The sequence below is a fragment of the Ochotona curzoniae genome, unplaced genomic scaffold (assembly GCF_017591425.1).
Source record: "Ochotona curzoniae isolate NIBS_2020 unplaced genomic scaffold, NIBS_Ocur_1.0 contig_4501, whole genome shotgun sequence".
NCBI classification, from domain to species: domain Eukaryota; kingdom Metazoa; phylum Chordata; class Mammalia; order Lagomorpha; family Ochotonidae; genus Ochotona; species Ochotona curzoniae.
This window is the reverse complement of record NW_024466307.1, coordinates 2,618,121-2,633,869: the sequence shown is the minus strand read 5'-3', so window position 1 is coordinate 2,633,869 and position 15,749 is coordinate 2,618,121. Positions and strand designations below refer to the sequence as shown.

General features: G+C 44.4%; 1 protein-coding gene across 8 annotated transcripts in view; it reads left to right on the top strand.

Annotated features, from left to right (window-relative positions):
- SSBP2 (single stranded DNA binding protein 2) overlaps window positions 1–15,749 on the top strand; it is a 172,331-nt gene that overhangs the window by 67,406 nt on the left and 89,176 nt on the right. For all 8 annotated transcript variants that reach the window (XM_040985992.1, XM_040985989.1, XM_040985986.1 and 5 more), the window contains exon 4: window positions 4,466–4,550. In XM_040985992.1, the coding sequence (XP_040841926.1) occupies window positions 4,466–4,550 (85 nt within the window). The remainder of the gene's footprint in view (window positions 1–4,465; window positions 4,551–15,749) is intronic.

The following is a 15,749-nucleotide window of genomic DNA, read 5'->3' as shown; positions in this document are numbered from 1 at the left end:
GCTGTGGAGACCCAGAGAAAAGACAAGGAGCAGGCAGAGGACTCATGGGCCGCCGGAAAGCCAGAGCGTACAAGTTTACAGTGGCACTTGGGGCTGTGGCAGGAACAGGTGCATGCTGTTGCTATTGGGAAAATGACTTCTTACAGGGGAACACCACTGTGGATCTTTTATCCAAGGGGTAAGGCTGATCTCAAGTATTGTGTTAGCAAAGTGAGTTTTTGTAATTTGTGCTTAGCTGGAGGTAACCCATAATTATAAATTGTGGACACATAAATAGTTTCAGATTCTATTTGTTCAGTTTAAATCAATTTTAAAGTCATGAGGTCTTTTGAGAACTAATGAAAGCTGTGATTCATTTTTCCAGAAAGCTCTCAGCTGTACTGAAAGTTGCATGTAGCAAAGCCATTGGCTGGCGGATTTACATCCTGTTTGCCTGACCTCGTATCCTTAGCTCTTTAGAACTGGGCTTCAGAATTTGTGCTCAAGGTAGGGACACAAGAATGTAATAATGATTGCCTTAAGGCTAAATTATTGAATGACATGGAACGAGAGAGGGAGCCAGGGAAAAGAGAAACTCCCCCACCTGGTGCTTCATTCTGGAATATTCAGAGCTGGGCCAAGTCAAAGCCAGAGCTCAGGCCAGGTCTCCCAGAAGATTGGCAGGGCACCAAGTCCTTGAGCCATCACCCGCTGCTTTCCAGGTTGTGAATTAGAAGGAAACTAGAATTGTGATTGGAGCCATCACTCAAACCCAGGGGGAGAACTCCAGTACTCCACTTTGGAGTGTGGATATCCCAGGATATCACATGCCCCTTCCAAAGCCTGCCTTCAAAAAAAATTTATTTTATTTATTTGAAAAGCAGAGCTGCAGAGCAAGAGAGAGGGAGAGAGACATGGAGATCTTCTGTCTGCTGGTTTGTTCTCTAAGTGGCTATAGCAGCCGGGTTGGGTCAGGCCAGAGCCAGGACCCTCACCTTCATCTCCTGCAGGGTGCAGCAGCGCCATGACTCGCTTTCCCATGCACATTAGCTTGTGCAGTTTCCAAATACAAGCCATTTCCGGTTTTTATTGTAGAAACTATTGTGCATTTCAATTTAATAGCATACAAATACAAAGCATCTTTTAGAGTAACCTTCAACTCAGGTTTTTATACCCTAAAGTAAATATATGTAACATTGTAGGAATATAAACAAGTATATATTATTGTTATGAGAATTTAATTTTACCTTTCAGTTGGAAGTTCAATTTTGTAGTATGCTAATACTAATGATTTTAGAATCTAATGAGCATATCAGGATGAAATTCAAGAATAATCAAATACCCCATGAAGGCGGAGGCAGCAGAATTAAGCCACTTGGCATGTTAGAATGATGTGATACTTATAATTGGCTGAGAGGTTATTACTAGTCTTGTATGTTTTGCCTATAATAGACCTTGCGTACTAAATGATTGATTTGACTTGAGTTACACCAAAAATGTATCTCATAAAACAGTGTAGGTGACAGCTAGGATAAGAGATATGATCAGGGTGAGGAGAGAAAGCAAAGAACAGGGAATGTGAGAGAAGATCTTCCATCTGATGATTCACTCCCTAAGTGACCACAAGGCTGGTGCTGCGCCGATCTGAAGCCAGGTCTCCTACACGGGTGCAGGATCCCAAGGCTTTGGGCCGTCCTCGACTGCTTTCCCAGGCCACTAGCAGGGAGCTGGATGGGAAGCAGGGCTGCCAGGATTAGAACCGGTGCCCATACAGAATCCTGGTGCGTTCAAGGCAAACACTTTAGCCACCGAGCTGGGCCCAAGAGAGAGTTTCTATTTTTATATTAATTTTCAGACACAGTGCTGACTATGGTTGCATTGCTAGAACAAACCATGATTGAAGTTTCTGGAAAAGATAAAGTTTTGAAGTGCCACTTCTGATGCTGATAGGTAAGAAAGATAAGCATATGTATGTATTCGTTCTTGTAAAATGAATGAAGTATGAATTAAAAATGAGTATCATGGCAGCGAAACTTACCAGTATTACCTTTTAAATTAATTTTATACCTTAAGTTTTATAGATGACCATAGGCTTAATTAAGGGACTTCTGATGAGTAGAATTTTTTTTGAATTGTAGGTTTACTCAATTTTTGTGTGTTTTCCGTAACCAGTTCTATTTATAGCATGATTTTCTGTTGGCCTTCTCAACTAATGAGAGATTAGAATTCATGGCATGGATTAAGCATGCCCAGGTAAAAATGTACTTAAGATGGGACCCGGAACAAAGCTTACCATGGGAAAATGTTTTTAAAGGATCCACTTCCTTACTTTTATTCCAGAAGATCATATCTAAGGCATACAGCATTTTCAGCAATAACATATATAAACTTATCCTATGTATTTTAGTAACTTGTTTTCTTATCTCAAAGCTTGATCTTATAAACTGTTGACTTCCCACTGAGTCCAGAAGTCAAACTTAAAAATAGAACGTTAATATCCTAAGATAAACATTTGATTTAATTATAGAAGTGGAAATAATCATTTCTAGTAGTTGTTTAATACTGTTTAGGACAAACACAATAAAAACAATGCATTTTTTCCCCAATTCACAGAGTAAGGCAGCCTTCTAAAGATAACATATTGGAATAATTTTCAGGAGAGGTCTCAATGATACTTACCAGGAAATTAGGGTACACGTAGATATATTAAGTTGTTTGTCATATTATTGTATGTGATATTCTGTGATTAAACCAAATACTGGAAAAACTATACTGTGAAATTTTAGTCTTAAGAGCTTTGGTGTGCCTTAAGAACATGAAAGGAAGAGTAATTACCAGGAACTAATTCAGACCTGACCCGGTGGGGACATCTGAGCTGCGTGCCTGTGCGCCTGCAGATCTGGAAGTCTTCCTTCCGAAGGGCCGAGGGAGGCCAAGGACAGCTGGAATCGCTTCCTTCTGAAAAATATTGAGATTTGTTTAAGTTATTTCTGACTTTATTATATTCTTTGTGTTTCTTGCTTTTCATAGGTATTTAATAGGCGAGGAAATAATGGATTTCCTTTGCCTTGTTAGGAAAGGCAATGAATCAAGTGGTAAAGGGGACATCACGGGGACTCAGCACCCTAGTTCCCCCTCTCCGAGGGCGATGCACTGTCCTCATGCTGAGACTGGGTTTGCCTGGTGTTGTCTCTTCTCTCCCTGCCGAGGGGAGAGAGTCAGTCTCCGTAGGGCTCTGAAAATCAAGACACAAGTCCAGGTGCCACTCACCAAATTTATTGTGTCACTTCTACCTGTGTCGTCAGTGGCTTGCCTGAAAAACATATGTGCGTTTCATGCTTTTTGGAAGGTAATCACAGTGTTGGTGATGTGACAGGCGTGTCAGACATGTGCCATGCGATGCCAAAAAGGGCGCAGTGTCTGGAGGAGGGCGCCGTGTTTTTGATCAGGCTCAGCAGTGTGCTCCAGGACTGTCCAGCAAGCACACCTCCCACATGCCCCCCACCTCTGCTGACCTGCTTGGCTTAGTCTACCTCCCACAGCCATAGGACCAGAAAAATGGGATGAAAAAATAATTCTAGAGATCATCAGAATTACTTTTACTTGTAACCAAAATTTCCAGATATTTGCTTTCCAGATTCCTTAATCCTTAGCTCATGTCCACTGTGACATGCTAAATGCCAGCATGACCAGAGCTGTGATTTGTAACAAGCGGGACAGTGCTTTACCCAACCACTTCGCTTTGCTTCAGCTTCTTCCCACTCCTTTCCATTCCTCTGGACTGGGAGAAGAGAGAGGACTTTGGCTTCCTTTATTTTCAGTTACTAATCTATTTGGGTAACCGCAAGAGGGTATTATGAGAAACTATGTCTGTTTGGCCAGTGTAACTGAATGGTTAGGGTAGGGCTCTGCAGATTGGGCAACAAAGCTATCTTGTGAACCACTTTATTGTTCAATAATTTAATTAGAATATTATAGTCTTTGTGTTCCTCATGGAAAAATTGTGAAAATACTGTAATTACTCCATTCAAGTGTTTTAAGTCATAAATAGCCAATTATAAAAATGAAAAATTCTAAGTTATTTTTTAAATTATTTCTTTCTTTTAGAAAAATCATTCTTTGCATTTCTGAAGGGTAGCTGGAGGGCCCCCTTTAATTGCTTCAAGAATCTTGCCTAATGAATCTCAACTGAACTTGAACTATGGTTATGCAACAAGGTGGAGGAATCCACCATGGGGGGGGGGAGGGGTATGGGAGGGGTGGGGGGAATTCCCCAGCGCCTATAAAACTGTACTACATAATACAATGTAAGCAACAATAAAAAAAAAAAAAAAAAAAAAGAATCTTGCCTAGATGTAAATCTTTCAAAGATAGATTTGTGCCATAGAAAATTTTGTATGAAGCATGTCTTCTGCTTTTGGAATTGTGGTTTCTCATATTGGTGTGGTGCGACTGTCTCACTGCTCCATCACTGCTTCTTTTTTAGTGTATTCTGGGATCTCTACTGTGCAGCTCCAGAGAGACGGGAAACATGTGAACATTCGAGTGAAGCAAAAGCCTTCCACGACTATGTAAGTGAACGCGGCTGACACGGGCATGGTGGCGTTTTTCTTTGTTCACTGTGGCGCCTGAGAAGTACCCTGGGTTATCCATGCTCTTGTTCTGGTCCTAAAGAAATTGATTGTCCTTTTTTCGTAAAAAAGGAGACTCCTAACTTTAAAAGCTAAGTACCAGAGTGCATTTGTGGTTTGCTGAAACTGAGGATAGGGTAGGCCTAACTCCAGGTTATCAAAGATGTGTCTTACGTTGAAGCACTTCTAATCTGTGAAATTTCACATTTAAAAACTTTTAAAATTAAATTCTTCTCCAGAAAATTCATGACAAGATTTTTATAAATGATAACCTCTTCTTTTGTACATAAAATTTTCTAAACATGCTAGTGGAAATATTCAATTCCTTTTATGCAGCTTTTTGGTTTTTCTACCATAAGACTCAATATCTCCACTGAATTCAGTTTCCCAAATAAATTCATTGTGGATTAAAGGAAAAGCCAGTCAAGAGAGCCAACATTGCCATGCATACATGAAAATGTCGGGTTTTTTCTTAGTTCTTAGGAAGGCTAGCTCACTGTTGTTTGCCTGAGCAATTCTAACAGTGATGACAAATCTGCTCTTAGACAGTTGATAGAATCAGGAGATAATGGAGAAAAAGAGCGGGAGGCAGTATGAGGAAGAATTCTTTAAGAAAAATTGCCTGTAAGAATCAGGAGGTGACTGGGAGACTGAGCTTGCTGAACCAACTGCACACAGGACGGGCTGCCTTCGGGGTGTCAGGAAGCAAGATTGGGACTGCAACATCAGGATGAAGTCCCTTCCAGGGAAGCACTGCTCTCCTGCTGGGCAGAGGGAGGCATCCTGTGGGCAAGGAGCCCTTAGGACAGGGCGTGGGCCTAGGGAGAGCAGCACTGCACCTCCAAGGGTGACACTACAGCCTGAGGCCGTGGGAAGTAAGCCCCTCTAAGTGGCTTGAGGAAGAGATACACCCAAGAGATGGGAAGAGCTAGGGTGCCGGGCAGGGTCTGTGTAAGTCAGTGTGAGACTGCTGGGCAGTGAGCTCGCTGCTGCATCTCTGGGAATGTGAGCAGGGAAAGCTGTCACCGCCTGGAGGAACAAGTAGAGAAGAGGCAGCTAGGTGGCTACCAGGACACGGTGTGTCTCTGAACTGGATTCTGTTCTCTTTTCTTACTCTTGGGTAATGACAGAAAGTAATATGGTGGCCCAGCCTTAGTGTCTGGCGCCCTGGCTCATCTGTCCTTGACGTTGACAGAGATGAGCTCGCATTGGACTGGAGAAAGTACACATTCATTGTCACAATCAACACTGTGAACCCATCTGTTAGCTCCCAGAGTTTTCACCCAGTTCCTTTCGATTTTGGTTCTAAGTGTCTTTTTGCAGTAAGAGCACTTGACATGAGATGAACTCTCTCAGCCGATGTTGAAACAGACAACACAGGACTGTCAGTCATGCCCCGCATCACACAGCACATCTCCAGGGTGTGCTCATCCTAGTGACCAAAGCTCTGTGCCCTTGACCAACACCTCACCGTTTCTCCCTCCCCATCTTCTTTGGGGTCAGTGAGCTCAGCTATTTTCGATTTTACGTAGGAATGGAGTCGTGCAGTATCTGCATTTGTCCTTTTGAGACTGGCTTATTTCATTAGCCTGATGTCTCCAGGCTCATCCGCGTTGTCACAAATGGCAGGGTTTCCTTCCTTTTAAACCAAGGGGCTGCCCTTGTGCACTGCGAGGGTCCCAGTTTTGTCACTGATCTCTTCTCCGGTGGACGCTTCCATTCATTCCATATCATGACTGTTTGGAGTAATGCTGCAGTAAGCATGGGAGGGCAGTTGTTTGTTGAAGATTCGGTTTCTTTGGCTCTGTCTCCAGAAGCGGAGTTGCTGGATCAGATAGTAATTATTTTTAGTTCTTTGAGGAAGCTCCATGTGTTTCTGTATGGTAGTTACCTCAACCTACTGGACGCAAGTGTTCCTTATTCACATTATTGCTAAAACTTGTTTTCCTTTATTCTATAACTGGTGTTAACCTTTTTTGGGCAGTAGCTTTTGTGAAAAAATTTCTAATTTTTTACATTTATCTATTTGGTTTCTTTTCTGATCATTATGTATGAGAGCATGAATTTTTTTACTTCGTTTTTTTTTTTTTATTTGCCAAGTGGCTATAGATGCAGTACTGATATCTTTCTCTTTAAAAAAAAAAAATCACCTTGTTGGGGCTCTGGATGGTAATCTAGTAGCTAAGTCTTTCTCCTTGTATCTGCCATCGGGATCCCATATGGCCACTGGCTCATATATACCAGCTGCTCCACTTCCCATCCAGCTCTCTGCTTGTGGCCTTGGAGGACAGTAGAGAATGGCCCAAAGCCTTGGCAACCCTGCACCCACATGGTGCCAAGAAGCTCCCAACTTTGGATCATCTCAGCTTCCACCATTGCAGCCACTTGGGGATTAAACCAGTGGATGAAAGCTCTTTCTCTCTGTATCTCCTTCTCTACATATATCTGCTTTCTGATGAAAAAAAAAAATCTTTTTTAAAAATCACCCTGTTGAAACTTGCTGGTACGAAAGGGTGTAAAAGGGAAACTATTTAAGATGAACATGAACTTAATCTTCTTGTATTTATATTTGAAGTTGCAGGAGCATAAACGTTGGGAATGAGTATGATCTAATAAGTGCTTGCTGTAATAACGTGCTGTGTAACTCCAGGGGAGACCTTTCAGTGTTTCTTGTGTTCATTTTGCATTTCAGTATGAATTTAGACATGAGAACAGCCTCATATCTAAGCAGGTTAACAGAGGAGTGGGAGCAGGTATTGGAGGCTCCACTTTCCGAGAGCCGGGGCACCATGAATGTGGCCCTGAGCACACAAGCCTTGTCCTATGGGCTTGCCAGGTGCCAAAAGGAAATCTGAAACTCAAAATTGTAAGATACACACAACACAGACTCATATTGCTAGGTTAGTCAAAATACAGGTAAGTAAGAACAGAAAGAGATACCAAAGTGGGCACATCTCTTACTTAAGTGTGTGTACTTTTGGCATGGGGTAGCTGTTCATAAATGAAGAATGTCCCAATGGGCCATAGACCCCCAACTGGGAGGGAAGTCATATCTTAAGCCTTTAAGGGTAGTATAAGTTTTTCTAAGTGTGTATCAGTATTGGCAAGCTAGAGCTTAGTCTGAGGTTCACCTTACCAGGTGGAGGTGATCTGAGATTCCATTTTTAGACTTTCTTTTACCTGCCATGTTGTCACCATGCTTGCTCTAATGTCCTATAGGATTCAGTTTAATTTTTCTTGCCATCTATATAATCCTTATAAGCCCCTTATATTCTTTGTAGCCTGAGGTAAGATGTGTACTTATTTTTCTGTTTTGTTTATCCTGGGTAGCTATGTTGGTACATCCACTCACTTGACCTGGCTGGTGTGGGGATGGACAAGATGCATCTATTCCGCTTTGGTTGTTTTGGCTCAGGGTGACTCCTGTGTACTTCTCAGAAGAATTATCAGCAATTTTTCTGATTTCTCTTGGCCCTGACATACGCTGTAAGGCAATGGGTTTCAGTCCTCCATGTGAAACATGAGCCAAGGGAAGTGCCGTGAGAGGATCCCCTCACTCTCCTGAGTCTGTCAGTGTAGCCAACAGCACTGTGTAGACACCGCGAAATGTACAAAAGGCAGGTGAAGGAAGTGATGCGCAGAGATCAAGAACAGGTCTTCACAGTGGTGGGCCTGGGGCTGCAGGGGTCGGACCCAGGAGCATCTGCGCATCTCAGCACCCTCATCCAGGTGACACACGGTGGTCTTTGCACTAAGACTGTAATAAGAGAGGTTTGGGGAAGGGTGAGAAAGGAGACGAGTGTGTTGTGTATTGGGAGGGAAGTGAATTGTCGTGACCACAGGGACAGTTGTCCCAGATTCCTTTAGGTTAGACCTTTCTCATGTTATCAGTGTGGATCAGCTTAGGAAAAGAGGATGCGTTGTATATACAATTGTGTTATTGAACTGAGTCATTGAAAATGCCAAGGCCCCCATTTAGATATTATACGGTAGTTGACTTTGCCAAACCAAATTAAGGATTTTTGTCTGATGATAAAATAAGCAGCCATTGTATTGGTGAGGGCTATTTTACAATTGGTTTACTGTTTTTCCACTCTTGTGCAAGGATGGCTGGACACTCCGATGTAAGAACTTCATATGCATGTGATCAGCTCAGTGGATGGAAGGATGGATGGAAGGATGGATGGATGGATGGATGGATGGATGGATGGAAGGATGGATGGATGGAAGGATGGATGGATGGATGGATGGAAGGATAGATGGAAGGATAGATGGATGGATGGATGGATGGATGGATGGATGGATGGATGGATGGATGGAAGGATAGATGGATGGATGGATGGATGGATGGATGGATGGATGGATGGATGGATGGATGGAAGGAAGGATGGGTGGATGGATGGATGGATGAATGGATGGAAGGATGGATGGAAGGATAGAAGGATGGATGGAAGGATGGATGGATTAGTGGTGCAGTATCCATTGCTCTTGGGTTGCAAGAGGCTGCCTTGAAGGATGAGGCTGCTGTGCTGTGGGGCTGAGCACACTCCAGGACAGCCAGCCGTGAGGAGTTGTGATGAAGTCAGTCCTGCACGCAAGCACTGCCTCTCTGTGGGACTTCAATAGCTATCCTACTTTATTATTTTGTTGCTACGGCAAGAAAAACTAGGAAAATAATTTGTAACTATTTGAATGTTTTTCCCTTAAGTGGTTTTTAATTTAAAATTTTCTGACTTATCCTTTTTCCTTTTTCTCGGACATATTCAGCTGTTCTTACATTTTCCCCTTGTGGTTCTGAAAGCAATTCCGAGTGATTTATCACTGAATTGGATTGCTGTGGAACGTTGGCGTGGGCTTTATTTTCTGACTAAAAAGTATGTAGGCTCTTTAACGCTGCCATGGATTAGGTGGTATTATTTGTGGTCCACAAATAGAAATCTCTAAAAACTGTAATTTGGATTTAATCTTATTTCTAGCTTTTAATCTACATCCTCTGTTATTTTTCACAAGGCAATTGGATCATCACATCCCTCTGTTTTGTTCTTTCTTTAATTAAACGTATATTTGCATGGTATCTTCAAAGGGTTCATGGAAAATGCATGCTGTGCAGAAGCTGTGTGTGGGTTTTTTTTTCCCCAAAGTAGACATGTGTTAACTTGTTGACATGACATGAGGCACCAACAGGGATGCGAGTACAGGTGAAGTACCCCTATTAGGACACATGGACTTGGCTAAAATTGAAGCAAGAACTACTGTTAGAATTATTGTGGAGCTCAGGTGAATGATATGAAATCATTGATGCTTTCTGAAAAGTTTACCAGGATTGTGCACAAACACAGTCAACAGTTTACAGATGGGTAACTTGTTTCAAAAGAGACACTATCCCGCCAATGCTAAGGTCGGCCAATGCTAAGGTCGGCCGTGGCAGATCAGCCACCAGAATGCACCAGGACAAAATTAATCTTGTCTCTGTCCCTATTGAAGAGATTACCTGGGATCAGCAAAAATAGCAGCTGGCACTACAGGTCCTCAACTGGTTCACTTTATACAATTCTACCTGAAAAATTCAAGCAGAGTGAAATTTTAGCTCAATGGATGCCAAACATGTTGTGCCCAACTCTGCTTCCCATGGGAATTCTATATGAAGAGCTGAGCCTCTTCTTGGGAGAACTGTTTACAGGAAGTGAAGACTTCGTGATACAGTCTTGAGAACAGAGCGTAACAAAGCAGTGGCTACCAGGAGATGGTCCAGCCAAAGCAATGATGATGTCAAGAGCACAGCCCTCAGCCACCGTCTGGGGGGAGGTGGAGGCCCAAGGCGACAGCAGCCCAGAGCCTGATGACACCTGCTTTTTAAGGAGGCTGTTGCAGGAAGCTGGAAGAGTCCCTGGGAGTGCTGCTGCTACTCATCCTTCAGCTTTGTAAAAACTTTAGTGGGACTTTGTTTAACATCCTCCTCAAAGTTCTGATCTGGTGCCTCCTGACTTTTTTTTCATTTCCTAATCTTGAAAAAATTCTTTCAAAGACATCCATATATTTTTTAGATTTATGTTTATTTGAAAAGCAGATTTACAGAGAGAGGAGAGACAGGAAGAGAGATCTTCCGTCCTTTGGCTCACTCCCCATATGGCTGCAAGGGACTGAGCTAAACTGATTCAAAGCCAGGAGCCCCTTCTGGGATTTCCTCATGGGTGCAGGGACCCAAAGCCTTGGGCCATGCTTCCCTACTTTCCAAGGCCATAAGCAGGGAGCTGAATTGGAAATGGAGCAGTCAGGACATGAACTGGAGTCTATATGGGGTGCCGGTACCACAGGCGGAGGCTTAGCTTTCTAGGCCATGGTGGCAGTCTTCCCACCCCCACCTATTTTTCCTCAGTTGACAACCTAAGAGAAGCTACCGTGACACGCTCAGGTCTCAGGAGTCCCAGTTCTCTAGGGATGGAGGTAGTTAGCATCAGTGCTCACCCAGGTGTCTGGAACGTGATGAAGCTTATGTCAAGACATGAAATTTATATTTTGAATCTTTATCTTTTAATTTCATTTTTTCCCACGGACATTTTGAAGTCCTCTCGTTTTGATCTTTCCAGGATCAGCCGTGGTGCTGATGAGCCAGAAATGAGTTTCTGTTTGTGGGGAGACACGGTAACCAGTGACTGAGTCAGACACTGAAGTGTGGGAGGCCCTGGTGGGGTGAGCTCCCACCCTCAGGAGCAGGGGTGGGAGAGGGCTTCCAAGACGAGCTTCGGAGAGACTGAGTGCCAGACAGCTGAGGCCGTGTTCTCCTCTTCACCCCGCTGGCTGCAACAGCGTCCAGCACGCAGCGGCCCCTCCAGTGTGTTGGCCGACTTCCCACAATTCAGAGCGGTGGTGTCCCAAGCAGTGATGCCGTCAGCCAGGTCCTGTGCTCCAGGTCCTTCAGGCTAGGGCACGGTGGGCTGGCCTGGTCTCTGCCCCGTGAAGCGTGGCGTCTCTGTGTTTTGAGAGGTAGAATTCTCATGTAGCTGTCATTGTCTCAGCAGCTCAATGAGTTCTGGACAGCAAATGTTGAGCTGAGAAGTGTGTTGTGATTCCTGTTGTTCTCTGTATGTCCGGATGCCTTCAAGATTTTTGTTTTAGGATTTGAAGATGATGTGTCAAGGTGGGTTTTTGTTGGTGGAGGCTGCGGCCTTGATGTTATCTGAACATCTGGATCTGTGTTTTCTTTTCCCTTATTCTTCCTTTCCCAGCATACCATACTGATGCTATCCTAGAACCCCAGGATCGTGAGTTCTGGTTTGTTACCCCTACTTTCCTTTTGCTTTGTGCTTCAGGTTGAGTACTTTGTTCTTGAGCTACTTGAGAGTTCACTGCTGTTTTCCTTGCTATATTGTATTCCTCGATATGTTGGTCAAAAGCAGTCTTGTTCCCATGTTTGCTTGTTTTAATTTCTAGCATTTCAGTTTCGTGTTCTTTCGGTTTTCATCGCTTTGCTGGAGTTTCCCATTTGGTCATCCTGTGCCCTTTCTCTCCTACTAGACCCTTCAGCGTACTTTACCAGTTACAAATGTTTTACATTCCCTGCTAGTTCCAAGAGCTGTCTCACCAGCATTTGTCTTTGATTCTTTGTGAACTGTGTGTGGATTTGTGTGTGTATGCTTTTGTTGAAAGCTAGTTTGTGTAGGCTGATAGAAGCTGAGGGACATTTGAGGTGTGACTAGAGATGGGCATGTCTCCTCATTTTCTGGTCCAGCGCTGTATGAGTGGAGCAGCTGGGCCCCCCTCATCGGGCTGACGCTTTCAGCCACTGGGAGTCTGGCCTGTGTTCACCAGAGTGGCCGGAGGGTTGACTCAGTGTCTGCCCTGCCTTCATCTCCAGTACTGAACCTAGAGAAGTTCTTCTCTGTCTTGCAGCTGTGTTTACTGAGCTGTGTTTACTGAGCTGTCCACACTTTGCAGTCCTGTCACGGAGAATGGCAGGGCCTGGTGTGGCTCTGCCTGGCCTCTGGCAGGGTGCTGGCAAGGTTGTCCCTGACCCTGCAATCCAGTGCTCCCCAGTGGCGGGCAGGTCTCAGTTCAGGATGTTTTCCTGCCTCTGCCCCAGCTTTGGAGTAAGGGTACTACGTTCTTGTTCCCCAGTTCTGAGGGGTCTTGCGCAGTGCCCTGAGGGCTGCTGGCTTTCCTGCTTCCCTGGTGGCCTCCGGATCAGGGCCTCTGAGGGCAGAGGAGGAGGCTTTGTGCATTTTTCATGTCCTTCACCTCCCCCTCCTCCAGGCCGCCCACCAAGGGAGTCTCCCACTAGTCTCACCCCCTCGATTTGTCTGCAAGTATTTGGGACGCAGCAGTTCATTGCCCCTTTGGCCAAGGTCTCCTTCTCAGCCTTGCTTTCACCTGTCTCCCACAGCCGCTGCTGTCCCTTAGTCCTTGCAGGTGCCATCTGTACTGAGTGGAGCTCTCCGATGGGGTCAGGGAGCTCTGGAATCATTTATAGATACTCTGCATTTTCTTTGTTGCAGTGATGGCTCTGGGGTCTCTCCAGCTCTGTGTACCTTAGATGGGCCACTGGCGTGTGGGATGGCATCTGCTGCACGTGTGTCCCATCTCGCTTGGGACACTTCCTGCTGCACATGTGACCCAGCAGGTCACCTGCACTCTGTCTTTTGGATAAACTCCTTTACAACCTCTGGGCCAGAGCCTCATCCTTCTGCCTGCCACCCCTCACCCCACCACAAACGTATCTGTGGGACAACTTTGGAGAGACGAACTGTGAAACCATGTGTCAACGGGGGAGAGAAAGCCCCCTTTTAAGAATTAGAGAAAACGCGGCCCTGTTGTCAGCCCTTCTTTATTATTGGTTCCTTTGTCTGGCCTCCTCCCTCCCTGCCCCCGCCCCATGTGACTCTTAGAGAGTTATTGCCCAACTTGGGCAAGATGCTGTATATAAATGATCCTTGAAAAACATGCAGCTCTGTAGAAATTGTCACATACAGCTTACTTTTCCCTGTATGCTTTTTCATGCATGGGTGTATTTGTTTTTACCCAGTTTAAGTGGACCAGCTATAGAGCATCTGACTTCCTGTTTTCAATTTATTTAAAGAACAACTTATTGTTTTAGAGTCTCTTGGTGAAAGTCTTGAGTTGTTTGGGGTTATTAAACTTCTAATTTGAACTTCTCATGCTCTAGTTCATAGACTTCCCTGTTTTTCTTTTGTGATCACAGTCTTCTTATCTCAGAATACACCTTATTGTCTTTAAACCGCTCTTATACTTTATGAGCTGTCCATATAAGAGTTTACTTGCTACTATGTGGTGGTTGTTCAAGTCCTGAATTTTTTAATATATAATCTTCATTTTTTTGTTTGGCTCTAAAATAAAGTTTCCATCCTCTAGCCTGTTGCTTAAAAACAGCTTCTCTCCAAAGAAAGGTTTCATATTTGTTCATGAATTTTTAAAAAATGTGATTATTTTATAGCTGTTGTGGAAGTTGTGCTTGATTACTGATATTGAGCGCTCAACCAATTGTGTGGACACTTGTCCAGTTATGTTCCCTTATATAAGTTTGCGACTTTGTAACGTAGAGAAGTGACAGATATGTGAAAAGGAAAGGGAACTAATAGATTTAGTTTGGTGCAAAGGTTTTGAAATTATTGTATGTGGGATATCTTCAGAAAGCTCATTCAAAACAGATGTTGGGTGGGCTGGCACAGCAGCTCAATAACCTCATGCTCTGCCTGCTAAGTGCCAGCATGCCATATGGGCACTGGTTCCTGTCCTGGCTGTTCCGCTTCCCAACCAGCTCCTTGCTTATGTGTTGGGAAAGCAATAGAGGATGGCCTAAAGTCTTGGGACCCTGCACCTGCATGGGAGACCCAGAAGAAGTTCCTGATTCCTGGCTTCAGCTCAACTGCAGCGGTTTTGGCCAATTGGGGAGTGAATGGGGGAGGGGGGATGAACATCTCTTGCTCTCTCCCTCTCTCTGTAAATCTGCCTTTCCAATAAAAATAAATAGTTTTAAAAATCTATAAGAAAAGAAAATGGGCATTATAAAAAAACGACATGGATTTTCGGGGATATTTATTTTGTTTTTTGTTTTGTTTCATTTTGTTTTGTTTTGTTTTTGGTATGTAAACCAGTTTATCTTTTGTTTCCAGGAACTTCCGGAAGTACGTGTGTGTGTGTGTGTGTGTGTGTGTGTGTGTGTGTGTGACACAGACAGGCTTGTGTGAACACCTAGAGTCAATGTCCTGCTTTGCCTTTGTGTGGAAGCCAGAGTGGTAGGAAGACCCTGTGCTAAGAAATCGCAGGGACCCCACAGTGGGCTACATCTCTGCAGTGGCTTGCAGGTGAATTAGAGTTCATGGTCTCTCCTATGAAATGAGAAAGCCACACCTCCTTAGTATTTGGTAGTGTGTACTGCTTGGCACATAGCGGGATGTCATGTGGTCTGTACCATGACTTACAAGCAGTGCACGCAGGGTGCTTGGCACATGACACAGCAGGCCAGCAATTGCCTTCATCAGGCCTCAGCAGCCAGGCTGGTGTGCATCCCACAGAGAGTGCTGGACAGGTGGCACCACCTGCTTAAAATGTGGTGTCCCCACTTCCCTCCATTCACCCCCACTCAGTTCTTTCCATTTGCCTGCCATGCATGTACATGCTGCCCTACTTAGTTTTTTTACTTAGTTTTTCTTCTTTCCTAAATTGTTACCTAATAGTTGTTACCATAAAATCTGTCTTTGCTTCTGCTTTTACCTAAAAAGAGCTTCAGGCATCGCTAATTGGAAATGGGACATATCGGAGTACTGTTATGTGTTTGCTTGTATTAGGGGGAACTGTTTCTCCATTTAATGAGACTGGGACAAATAAGAGCAGCTTGTGCCTGGGGTCTCCAAGACAAGGGGAAAACTGGCAGGGAGACGTGGGAGGAAAGAGGAGGCGGGCTCCCGAGAGCCGGTCCTCACACAGCCTGGAAGACGCGGCAGAGATGCCTGGTAATACACAGGAAATGGCCACAAGGAGGGCCCTGGGCCCCTCAGTGGCCGGTTTGGGTTTCTTTGTTTTGTTTTTGTTTTATCACTGTGGGCCAGCTGTGTATACACCCCATTTAGCACACCCCAGGGCCCAGGCACCCAGGAGGAAAGCCAGCTCTCACATGCACTCTGT